Source organism: Ranitomeya variabilis, chromosome 5 (genome assembly GCF_051348905.1).
Source record: "Ranitomeya variabilis isolate aRanVar5 chromosome 5, aRanVar5.hap1, whole genome shotgun sequence".
Classification (NCBI taxonomy): Eukaryota; Metazoa; Chordata; class Amphibia; order Anura; family Dendrobatidae; genus Ranitomeya; species Ranitomeya variabilis.
Window position 1 is genome coordinate 374,523,261 of NC_135236.1, and position 12,941 is coordinate 374,536,201.

Consider the following 12,941-nt stretch of genomic DNA (forward strand, 5'->3'; position numbering starts at 1 on the left):
TGTGAAAAACCAAAATATACGAAAAAGTAAAGTCGATTTCAATGGCCATATAACTAACAAATGACCATAAAGTAAGGACAACAATTTATATAATAATAATAATGAAAAAAACAATTATATGAATACATAAATAATAAACCCCCCTAGCCGTAGTGAATATATAACATTATTAAAACCACATAAAAACAAAATAAATGAAACACAATAAATACAAAAAAATAATGAATGACAAAAATTACATAAACAGAAAAATAATTTTTTATAGTGTCACTTTATGTGGTAATAACTCTGGAACGCTTCAACAAATCCCAGTGAGTTTGAGAATGTTTTTTCGTGACACATTGTACTTTATGATAATAGTAAATTTAGGTCAATATGTTTTGTGTTTATTTATAAAAAATATCAGAAATTTGTGAAAAATGTTAAAAAATTAGCAATTTTCAAACTTTGAATGATTATCCCTTTAATCCAGATAGTCATATCATAGAAAAACATTAATAAATAGCATTTCCCACATGTCTGCTTTACATCAGCACCAGCTGTAAAATGTTCTTTTTTATTGTTAGCATTTTAGAAGGTTTAAAAATGTAGCAGCAATTTTTCATTTTTTCAAGGAAATGTATTTTTTTAGGGACCTATCCATGTTTGAGGTGCCTTTAGGGGTCTCATATATTGTGAAACCCCCAAAAGTGATACCACATTAAAAACAGCACCCCCTGGCATATTGAAAACTGCAGTCAGGTAGTTTATTAGCCATTCAGGTGATTTTCAGGAAGTATTACAAAGTGGCATGACAGAAATGAAAATGTGTATTTTTACCACCTAAATGCTGCTAACTTCTGAACAGGTTACAACAGCGTCAGACTCTAAGGCCGCGATTTGGCCATAAATTGCCATTGCAAACATCAGGACCACACAATCATGATCTGAGGGCACCAATTGGGATAAAGAGGAAGCGCCCACACCCTGTTAACCATTTATAATGATGTAGTCGCTATTGACAGCAGCATCTAAGGGGTTAAACAGATTTGGATGGTGCAAAAACTGACTAATGCAGCAAGTTGTCAGCTATAGTGTACAGCCGACAGCTGCTGGATTGTCACCTGTATGGGGAGGATATTCTCTTATATCTTAGGTCAGTTAAAAGATGTATTGGCAGTCATTAAGGGGTTAAACCAAAATGTCTTGGTCTACCCACATGAGAATGGCAGTTAGGATTAGTACAGTTTAATTAAATTATTGATGTGTTATAGTAAACATTGGCCGACCAAGATGTGAGGTTGAACAATACCTGACCAACTCAAGGGCCCACATACAAAATGCTCTGTTAACGTCTTAGGTAAACTATTCCAGACCAATTCAACTCTTCCCCCGCTGTTTTTGCAATTGTGTATTTTTTCATTAACTCATTAACTTTTTTGTTCAGGATAATCACTATTTTTTCTGTCATAAAAATCATTTTCCACTAAATAATTTGATCAAATTGCCCTTTTTTCCAAAAATGTTTTATGGTGTCACATACTGTACGTCTTGTATTGATGACCTGACACCTTGCACTGTTCATGCTTGTATGGTGGAAGCATAGCTGATCTTTGGGACACTTATTATGAACAGTATACACACCATTGTTATGTGTCTTAAAAATTCTGACTGAATTATTGAGATTAATTTTCCTTCAGTATATATCACTAAATTTCAAACTAAAATGGATGCATATATTACAAATATTTAGCAGCGTCTTCAAAAGCCTACAATTTATTTTTACATGGGGGTCGGTTGTGTTCGTGCAAAATAATGATTTGAAACAATTAACTAAGAAAATAAAAACCTTTTGGTAACCTCATCAATCGAAACTCATCCAACTCCTCCAACAAATATCAAGAACCTACCTCCACATTTAAATACATAGAAGAAACAAGTATGAATCTGATGTAACCAACAACAATTGCAAAATTGTCAGCTTTTTTCTATTCCTCTGCCGAAAAAAGTTAAATCACTAATTATCTGCAGTCCAAAAAAGTGCTACTTTAGTGATTTGCTAAAATGCAAAAAAAACTGTTTTAAATGCTCAAAATATGCTGGTCTTTATGGGGTTGAGGATGTACAACAGTAGTTCTGAAAAGTATAACTCCTAATTGTTTTCTAATTTGTCACTTGATGATATAGGACACGGACTGCATTTGAGGTTAAACTACAAAGAACAACTAAATCTACTGATCTGCGGATTCCTGCCTCCGTATGCACAATGTTTAATGTCTTGGTGGATGCCAAAAAGCAGTGCTCTAAGCTCTGTGTTCTTGATGGTGGACAAGAGGTGAGTACTTTACCATTGCCCTGATAGAGTTTAGGTTTGCTAGATCGGAAGAGGATAAAGGATCACTCTGAAATGATGTCGCATATGAAGCGGTAAACACCCATTACCATTTGCGCAAATAAATGTTTCATATGCATTTTTATTTTGATCCTACTTTTAGTTTGTGCTCATGTTCAATGTCTAGGAACTTATATTTTTACAACATACAAAATAGGTTTGAAGCAACTTGCTTTGTATTGATCTTACAAAAACATCCTAATTTTTCTTCTTTCTACCTGTAGACAGCATTTGTCTGATTACTTGTACAAGAAACATACACACAAAAAAGCTTTTGTAAATTACGCTCCTTGTCCTGATCCTACATTGCCACTGCGGATTGCACTATATTATAACACACTCTCTGGAAATCTTCCAGCTGCTGAGCTTGAATATCCTGAATTTCTGCCTTGTTTAGGATCTATATAGAGCTGGCTTTGACTTTTTACATTCTAGGCCACATAGTCATTTTTTTCGGCTCAGGAAATTATTCTGATGAAGATCAAAAATCATTCCCATAATGCAGCGTGTTTAATTGGAGGTGTCAGATGACAAGTTTGGTGATAGTTCTAGTACTGGCTTTTATCCTTCTCTCTCTCACCTGGGATATGTCACTTATTTCTGATACTGTACACTCTAGTACAGTTCTGATCAGGTGTAATGTTAAAACAACTGATGAAGTCAAGGCAACTTTTATGAGGTTCAGATTATTATAGCATGATAACCAAATCAAAACCTCATTAATTGGCAGGTCTTGTAGAGTATTAGTATATCGTGGTAAGTAGCTATATGAGGTCAAAGAAAGAAAGTCTCATTGATGTTCCTGGGGAGAACCTCTAGTTCAATCCACAAAAGGAAAGACCTGTAATAAAAAATTTTCAACAAGTAAAAAGTCCACCAAACGCTGTAAAATGGCGAACATAACAAACACAGCAGGTACTCACCTTCCTTGGGTTCAGTGACAGGTGTCCTCCACTCCGCTGGTCTCAGTGATTTAGCTGCAGTGCTGACGATGTGTCCATCGGTGTAGACAATCACTGATCTTGCAGCTCATGTAATTTACTTCTTCATAGCTGCTGAACTCAGTGATTAGCTACAGCGGTGATGCACACATTGGATTGAAAACCACTGCACCGATGAACATCTGTTGCTGGTCTCTGGAAGGGTGAGTACTTGATTTGTTAATTTAGGTACTTTGCAGCATTTTCCTGAAAGAGGATAACAGTGTAAATGTTTACTATACAAAAGGGTGTCCTAACATATGGACCCCAATTCATCAAAGCTTTTCCACCAAATGCTTTGACACATACCACCTACTTAATTATTGTTGTGGACTAATAGGATAGGGTTGGGTAAGAGATCTTGCCGATTGCTGGAGATCCAGGTGCTGGGACTCCCAGTGATTTTGAGATCAAGGTGCTGTAACCTTATATTCATTATGTGTGTAGGAAAGGTGATTCCAGCAGCTGAATAGGAAAGGGTTCTTTACAGTTAGAGTATGTAGATTGTGGAATCCCTACCACAAGAGGTAGTAATTGCTGATCCTAGAACAGGATTTAAATGAGATAAATAATTTTCTCACAACAAATGGCATTGTGAGCTATAAATAATCTAGTTTTAGAGAATGTGTAACTGATGGACAAAGGTTGAACTTGATGGACCTATGTCTTTTCTTCAATTTGTGTAACCCCAAAATTGGGACTTTGAAGCCTCTTTATGAATGGCGTGGAGGAAAGCCTATTCAGCCTCCCCTCCATTTATTGTATGTTGGCTATTTCTGATATTCCTATAGACAATGGATGGAGCTGAGGTCGAGCATGCACATCTCTGCTTTATTCAGGACAGGGCTGCAGGTCTCCTCCCTTGGGATCGTTGCGGCTCCTAGATGATCAGCAATTATTTAGTTAATTTATTTATATAGCAATTATATCCTATCCAATAGATATGGGATAACTTGTGTTTTGGGGAATGACCCTTTATTTTACAGGCTGGGTTTGTACTGTACAATATTAAATATAATAATATTTACATTGATTGCAGTCTTTAAGCTCAGTCATTCTGGTGCTTTTGTTATGCAGCAATCAACACAATTATATCTGACTAAATACATTTTTTAGATGGCATATTTAAGATTTCAGTTATGATGGATAAAATCATTTAGCCATGCAATTATCAATGCTAAATGCCAGCAGTGGATTAGCATAAATTCTGCTCTATTACAGGGCAGCATGTCATAATGACAGGTCCACTGCACTGTTACTCCAAGGTGCACATAACCAAAACTAAGGCCCGGACTCCTAGGTGACTCTAATATTTCTGTCAAATCTTCTCAATCCGTCTGCTCCCATTTTAAGTTAATAAGTAGTGATGAGCGAATGTGCTCAGATAAGGTGTTACCCGAACATGCTCTGGTGCTAGCAGAGTGTCTTCAGCATGCTCGAAAAATATATTTGAGTCCCTGCGGCTCTATGTCTTTCAGCAGTTAGACAGCCGCAACACATGCAGGGATTGCCTGTTTGTTAGGCAATCCCTGCAAATGGAATTACTGAGGACCAAAACCCATAAAAAATAACTTGTAATGATACTATTAAAACTATATAAATATATGACATGCTCTTATACGTATAAAGTTGCAAATATAAACATTGGCCCCACAGAACTTTCATATATCATATAGAAAGAAAAGTGTAGCTAACCAAAGAATTTAGAAAGTAAAAAATAACTTTATTGATAAATAATAAAAAATAAGTACATACACAACTAGCCAAAATTGGTCCACATACAAGAGGTGGTCAATTTGATTCCACACTCCAGTTTTGGTAAATAATTAGGGTATGTTATTTTGGCTAGTTGTGTATGTACTGTACTTATTTTTTATGATTTATCAATAAAGTTAATTTTTACTTTCTAAGTGATGTGGTTATCTACATCCTTTTTTTCTATATGATTTATGTTAATCAAGTGTGACTATATTTATTACGGTCATTGTTGTTAAGTATCATGTTAAACATTCTGTCTTATTGCTACGTATTTAAGGTCACTATACACATGCTGCTGGTCTTCTTTGCATCTACAGAGCTTTCAGCCTACTTGTCTCATAGGTTGGCCAAACAGTCAACACGGCACTCCCGCTTAACGTTGCCAGTGCCTGAAACAAGCGCTGTCAGGTAGGCTGAAAGCTATATAGGGCCAACTAGAGTCTGTTAGCCGTATTATTTGGTATCTCTCATACACCCCTAATGTCTATTTTTTGCAATATTATGTACGAGTGTGTCAAATATTTATATAGTTTTAATAGTATCATTAAAAGTTATTTTTTAGAGGTTTTTGGTTTCGGTAATTAATCTTGTATGTTACCAGATGTTCACTAGTAAGTAAAAGAACTTCAGATCCCCTGCTATCCCCAGGGTTATGCTATAAATTCCTTTTTGTTTCCTTACTACATATGGTTTTACGTAAAATCATTGAAGTCAGTTGGAGATAGAAGAAATGTTATAATTTACACTTGAGCGCTGGTCCTTGGGACTTTGAGAACATTTTTAAGATCTGAAAGCCCCTTTTATTCTGGAAATCAAACTGACCTGTTATTACATATCAGAAGATCATATTGAATGGACTTTTGCTTTGTAATAGCAGAAATGCTTGCTGAGTTTTTATTTGTGTTTATTTTTATTTCCTTCTTTTCCTTTAAGTTTTATTTACCTATTATTTTTTTACTTTTACTCATGACTTGTGTTCTCATAATTAATGCATCCTTTGTGCTCTATTATTTTTTTTACATTTGTCTTATTTATTTTTTTCATAAATTGCTCATTGTTTTTATGTTTGTGTGCTTTACATGTCCTGTTATTGGGCCATTACATTGCAACATCCAGTTTTCTACCCAGTGGGTAAGTGCTTGCTTTTCTACAACATTATGATGCAGTAACCATAATGTACGAATCTAGGGTTTTATTTTTTTCCCATTGGAGGGGATTCCAAAAACAAAATTAATACATTAACTACAGCGAAGCTTAAAAACTTGAATATATTTGTGTGTCTGATTGGAGAAAGCAGAGAGGCTGCTTCAGTGCCTTGTGTATTTCCCTTCTCTGTCTACACAATATTTTGATGTTTTCTAGAGCGGATAGTAATGACGTTAACTATTGTAATGCAGATTTTTTTTTAAAGTGGTTTACTTTGAAGACAAGATATTGCAATATTATCTAATTGAGAACCTTAAGATTTTTTTTTCAAACCATGCGTTTACATACATTGATACTGGCTAGGACAAAAGAAATTCCAATGAATATGCTATTTGTGTATTTTGGTTATTTGTCTTTTTATTTCAATATGTGGATGAAATTTCTATTGCATATTTGCAGAACTATATTGTGAGAAATATAATGCTTCATTTGCTGCTTTCTCAGATACATAAAGAGAAGGCTATTTTAGTCTAAAACACATTTAGGCTAACTTATGAATACAAGTTGTGAGGCAAGCAATGTTGTATTAATTGAATCTTTTTCTAGTCTTTTTGCTTTCCACCAAGACCAACTCTTTAGAAAAATGCACGGCTTTCTTAATTGTAGGAAACACAAAAAGTATCCTTCACATTCCTTCTCTTGAATGAGAATGAGAAATCAATTCATCTAAATAATAACCCCATTAGCTGCTTAACTCTGCATCGAACATGGGAAAATGTACCTCCGAGAATAAAAGCGTGTTGATTGGATGGATCATTTTCAAGGTTCTATTCTGCTGATGTTCCAAATACTACACTAAAAATAGTGAAAATATCATTTGATTCGACCCTTTGTTCTATCTACTGATATAATATTCGATTACTTATACTATTATGTATTTCATTTGCAGCATCAGTATCATTCCAAAATAGATGACTTAATTGAAGAAACTGTTAAAGAAATCATTTCACTTCTAGTTTCTAAGGTATGTATTTCAATATTTCACTTTACCATGTTACAAATGGTATTATGCATTATTGTTTCTGTAAATGTCTAGAGCACATTTTGCTTCAGAAATTTTCAGCACATTTTGCTTTTGTACAGCTCAAACAAAGGTTAACTTGACAACCCCTTGAAAAGAATCCTGTCATGTCCATAAAAGTTATTTGCTGTTAGATGTAGACTTAATCTGCAGGTAAACTTGAAAAGCTGTTACAATGAGAAATTGAATTTATTTCTTCTCTGTAAGCCGTTCACTGTCAGTCACAGGTGCAGGGAACAGTTACAGTAACTGATCACTACATATTGAGCACACCCCCCGACACTTTGACAGCCAGTTCTGCACACACGCTATGCCGCAGCCCCATGTCTACTGTGATGACTATACCACTGTACCATGTCTCCTGTGATGACTGTACTGCAGCCCCATATCTACTCTGATGACTGTACAGCAGCCCCATGTTACCTGTGATGACTATGCCCCATGTCTACTGTGATGAATATACCACAGCACCATGTCTCCTGTGATGACTATACTGCAGCCCCATATCTACTCTGATGACTGTACAGCAGCCCCATGTTGCCTGTGATGACTATAACCCATGTCTACTGTAATGACTATACCACAGCACCATGTCTCCTGTGATTGACTATACAGCTTCCTCATGTCCCCTTTGATTACTAAATCACAGCCCCATGTCTCCTGTAATGAATATACCGCAGCCCCATGTCTCTTTTGATGACTATAGTGCAGCCCCATGTCTCCTGTGATGTCTATATCGCAGTACCATGTCTCCTGTGATGTATATACAACAGCCATGGTGTTTCTTATGTGATGTATATACAGCAGTCTCTGTGTCTCTTGTGATGACTACCGTATTTTTCGGACTATAAGATGCAGCGGACCATAAATCACACCTAGGTTTTAGAGGAGGAAAATAGTATGCATGGTCACCTCATCCCCATCCTGATATGCATGGTCCTTCATGCCCATCCTGGTATGCATGGTCCCCTCATCCCCATCTTGGTATGCATGGCCCCCTCATCCCCATCCTGATATGCATGGTCCCCTCATCCCCATTCTGGTATGCATGGTCCCCTCATCCCCATTCTGGTATGCATGGTCCCTTCATCCCCATCCTGGTATGCATGGTCCCTTCATCCCCATCCTGGTATGCATGGCCCTCTCATCCCCATCCTGGTATGCATGGGCCCCTTCATCCCCATAGTGGTGTGCATGGCCCTCTCATCCCCATCCTGGTATGCATGGCCCCTTCAATCCCCATAGTGGTAGGCATGGCCCTCTCATCTTCATCCTGGTAGGCATGGTCCCCTCATCCCTATCCTGTTAGCCATGGTCCCCTCATCCCTATCCTGATATGCATGGTTCCCTCATCCCTATCCTTGTATGCATGGTCCCCTCGTCCCTGTCCTGGTATGCATAGCAACCTTATCCCTATTCTGGTATACATCAGAAAAACATAAAAAAGTAAACCATTCTACTTACCTTCCCTGCACTCCCTTGCAGCGACCTGTTCTAATGCCATCAGCACAGATTTATGCTTGTAAGCAGCGCATGGCAGTGGCATCATGTGCTGCTTACAAGCAGAAGACAGCTGCCGGTATACTTGCTGCTAGGACTATGGGCGTGTGGAGTAGTGAATTATTTAATAGCAGGCACACTGTTAGCCGCTGCCGGGCGAACATGTGTGCCCACTACTAAAGGGAATGAATATTCACCGCTCGCGACTCCCATCATTGATTCTGTGTGGGGTTACATGAAGAAGCAGACCGATTTGTACAAGAATGCATCCACAGAAGATCTGTGGTTAGTTCTCTAAGATCTTTTCAACAATCTTCTTCCATAGTTTCTTCAAAAACGCTATGCAAATTTGATGCTGTTTTTCAGGCAAATGGTGGTCACACCAAATATTGATTTGACTTAGACTTCTCCTATGCTCATTCACTTTGCATTTTGGTAATGGATAAAAAAAAGCTATTAACACTTCTATTTTTGCAGGCAGCTTTTTTTCCGCACTGGCTTAAAACGTTTGCATAGTACTGTATGTGCAACTTGCCATTTCATAACGTCTTTTCGTTTCTTTATACAATTTTTCTCTAGTTCTATAACATTTTACAAGATATGACTATCCTAACAATTTCTGTGCTATATTCATTAACGGTATAGTAAGAAAAATGGTTACAGCAGAATAGGGGCTTCATGAATATTGTATTCAGTGTGAACCGTATATTTTCATTATATTTAAATCTGCCCCATTTTAAAGGGGTTTCTCTGACTGAAAAGAAAAGACTGCATGCTGTCGATCACGTGCCGACTAGATTCTCATCTGCCTTTATCAATGTTATATTGAGAGAATCGCATTGCACTATAGTCTGCACCTGATCACAACTGTTCAGATCACATGTATGCACTCATGTGATCTCCCACTCCTGCTGCGAGAAGAGGCCATTCATAACAATATGTATACGCACTGCACACTGTAACGGTTCAGGAGTCTGATCAAGTCCAATTTTTCTTTTCCCTTTTAAAATTTTCATATTAAGAGAAGAGATTCAAAATTTACTGCTAAAATACCATTGTCTCATAAATGCAAATATACCGTAGCCAATAATTTTCGTATTCCTGATTTACATTTAATTATATTAATTATTTGTGTTTATGAAGTTTGTTTCAGTGCTAGAAGGCGTTCTTTCAAAGTTGGCAAGGTATGATGAAGGGACATTGTTTTCATCCATCCTTTCTTTCACTGTAAGTATATTTATAACATGGATAATACGGTATATTACAGTATATTGTATTTTTGTGATTTTACATGAGTTCTCCTGTAAGACAAAAAAATCATGTCACATACATGCATTTCCACTACATAGTAAAATACTGGTATACTGTTCAACATAACTATCTCTTGATCTACAACTTGACATTTTGCCTTCATGATTACAACTTATAATCTAGCTGTACATATTGTGGGCAGGGCTCTGATTTCTTATTATACTGTCTTATAAAATGTATACTGGGTGCCTATTCCACGGATTCAAGTTCCAGCATAAAAAATATGGCATTTTTCTACATTCACAGTTTTTACCTACTTATCATTGGTTATGTAGTTGTAAGCAATATGCATCCTACATATTCATGCAGATCAGTGATGACCTCTTAAAGTGTCTGCATGTTCATATTGCTTTGGATACAGTGTTTCTAAACTAAATATGCTGAATACATTCAACTATTAATATAATTACTGCACATAGGTCTTTGTGATTGTTGATGTCAAAGTAACCTAGATAAAGAAGATATTTTGAGAGGTGTTACATAGAGGAAGAATTATGGTCTTTAAGGTCTTGGTCACATAGGTTCAAATCTGTTTTGTTGATGATACTTGTCTAGAGCAGGGGTGGGCAATTAATTTTCCCGATGGGCCACATGAGAGACTGTGAATGTTTTGAATGTCTGAACGAATAGGCTGAAATTAATTCTGCTCAATATTAATATCAATATATTATAATTATTATATTATTGATGATCATATTAATATTAATTGTATCACTTAATATTGAGCAGAATTAAGTATGCTGACATCCCCCTATATATAGTTTGATCCTCAATACAGCCCTTTCTATACATCATATGAGCCCACCACAGCACCTTATATACTGTAAGATCCCCCACACAGCCTCCCTATATACAGTATGAGCCCCACACAGCCTCCCTATATACTGCTTGAGCCCCACATAGCCTCCCTATATAGCGCATGAGCCCCACACAGCCTCTTTATTTACTGCATGAGCCCCACACCGCCTCCCCATGTCCAGCATGAGCCCCACACCGCCTCCCCATGTCCAGCATGAGCCCCACAAAGCCTCCCTATATACTGCATGAGCCCTATAACCTCCCCATGTCCAGAATGAGAGCACCATAGCCCTTCTATGTCCAGCATGAGAACTCCATAGCCTCCCCATGTCCAGCATGAGGCACCCATAGCCTCCCCATGTCTAGGATGAGGCCCCCATAGCCTCCCCATGTCCAGCATGAGACCCCCATGTCCAGCATGAGACCCCTATAGCTTCCCTATGCCAAGCCAAACATCCCATACACATGAAAGGGCACGGTCTCGTTCCCCTGGCGTTCTTCTTCTGTTCCTGTCTCCCTGTCTCAGGTATGCGAACTCTCCGCAATACACAGCTGATGCGATGAAATGGCGTCCGCTGTTTCACATGCTGATTGGTGGTGGAAGTGACTGGAGGCCCCTCCTCCACCAATGAAGTCAATGTAGTTGGAGACAGCAGAGACGGCGAGCAGTCGGGCATGGTGCGGCCTGTGGGCCTCTGTTTTTGCAGCCTCTCCACTGTCTCGGACTGCAGGCCATACTGGGACAGCCAGAGGGCCAGATGTGGCCCACGGGCCACACTTCGCCAAGGTCTGGTCTGGAGGACTCTCAATGCATGCCTCTAATTGAAGACTGCAAACTATAGCCCCCAACTGTGCTCCAACACATTGCTTATCTCTGCATATTGTCGTACTATTGGTCATCTTTCCCATCCACCTGTCCTCATTCATGTGTCTTACTTCTCTTCTACCTCCTCACCTACACGTTTTTGTCTGCTGTTTTCCTGACCACCCTAGCTTCTTTTTACAAATTCCAATCAGGAGGCTGCAATGACCTCAATGGGGCATAGCACTGAAGTCAGCTGGGGAAACATTAAAGGGACTCAGTACAGAATGACTGTTCAAACCAAGTACAGGTGCTCAGTGCACACAGGTGTGACCAATCATTTATTTATTTATTTACCGGTACATCTTCCCACCTGCTTGGTTTCCTTCAATCTTCCCCCCTCTCTTCTTTGATTACGAGCTCTCGCTTCATGAAGCAACAAAAGGCAGAGATAGATGGAAATCAAGCAGGTGAGAAGGTACACTTAAATGATTGGCCGAGTCATGAAGCACTGGGCACCTGTAATTGGTTTGAGCAGTCATTCTGCTCTGATAGTCCCTTTAAAGTGAACAGACTCCATTTATAACGTGACAAGTGTCTCTCAATTAATGGGTTGGAAGAAAAGCCCTGGTGCTGTGTCCTGTAAAACAGTGTGCCCTGATCTCTTAACATAATTTTTTGAAGGCCCAATATGTGATTGCTCTGTTGGGATAGAAGGCACTTTTGCAACTCTTATCTGCACGGTCATCGGGGAAATGCCAGTGATAACTGTCCATTTTTGTACTGTAACATCACTGGAGGTCTCCAAGGTATTCCTTTAATAGGCTTTTTTGACCTCCTATACTTTTTTTTTAACTAGGTGTTATGGGATGGGGTGGCAGCGAGTAGTCTATGAAGCTATTTGATACCTTGTTTGTTTGTCATACTGATGTATACCAGCCAAGGTTCAAAAGGACACCATTTGGGCCTTTATCTGGACAGTACTTATTATTAAACCAGACAGACCTCTGGCAGTGGATAACTATGACTACGTCTATAGTGTGTGTTGGTGTTCTCCTGACTTACACCATGAATGTTGGTGCAAAACATGATGTGGAAAAGTCCTAAGTACTTCCAAAGAAGTTGCTATAACATTTAAGATCAATAATCTATTAATCTTCCCCCGGTAGGGTCTATTCTTTATTCTAATTTGTG

General features: G+C 38.2%; 1 protein-coding gene across 19 annotated transcripts in view; it reads left to right on the top strand.

Annotated features, from left to right (window-relative positions):
- Positions 1 to 12,941, top strand: part of CADPS2 (calcium dependent secretion activator 2) — a 699,771-nt gene that overhangs the window by 552,035 nt on the left and 134,795 nt on the right. For 9 of the 19 annotated variants that reach the window (XM_077264942.1, XM_077264943.1, XM_077264947.1 and 6 more), the window contains 4 exons: positions 2,167 to 2,314; positions 6,226 to 6,240; positions 7,205 to 7,279; positions 9,980 to 10,063. In XM_077264942.1, coding sequence (XP_077121057.1) covers positions 2,167 to 2,314; positions 6,226 to 6,240; positions 7,205 to 7,279; positions 9,980 to 10,063 — 322 coding nt within the window. Of the gene's footprint in view, positions 1 to 2,166; positions 2,315 to 6,225; positions 6,241 to 7,204; positions 7,280 to 9,979; positions 10,064 to 12,941 lie in introns of those variants that run through there. The other 10 variants (XM_077264944.1, XM_077264955.1, XM_077264948.1 and 7 more) reach the window with 2 other exon arrangements.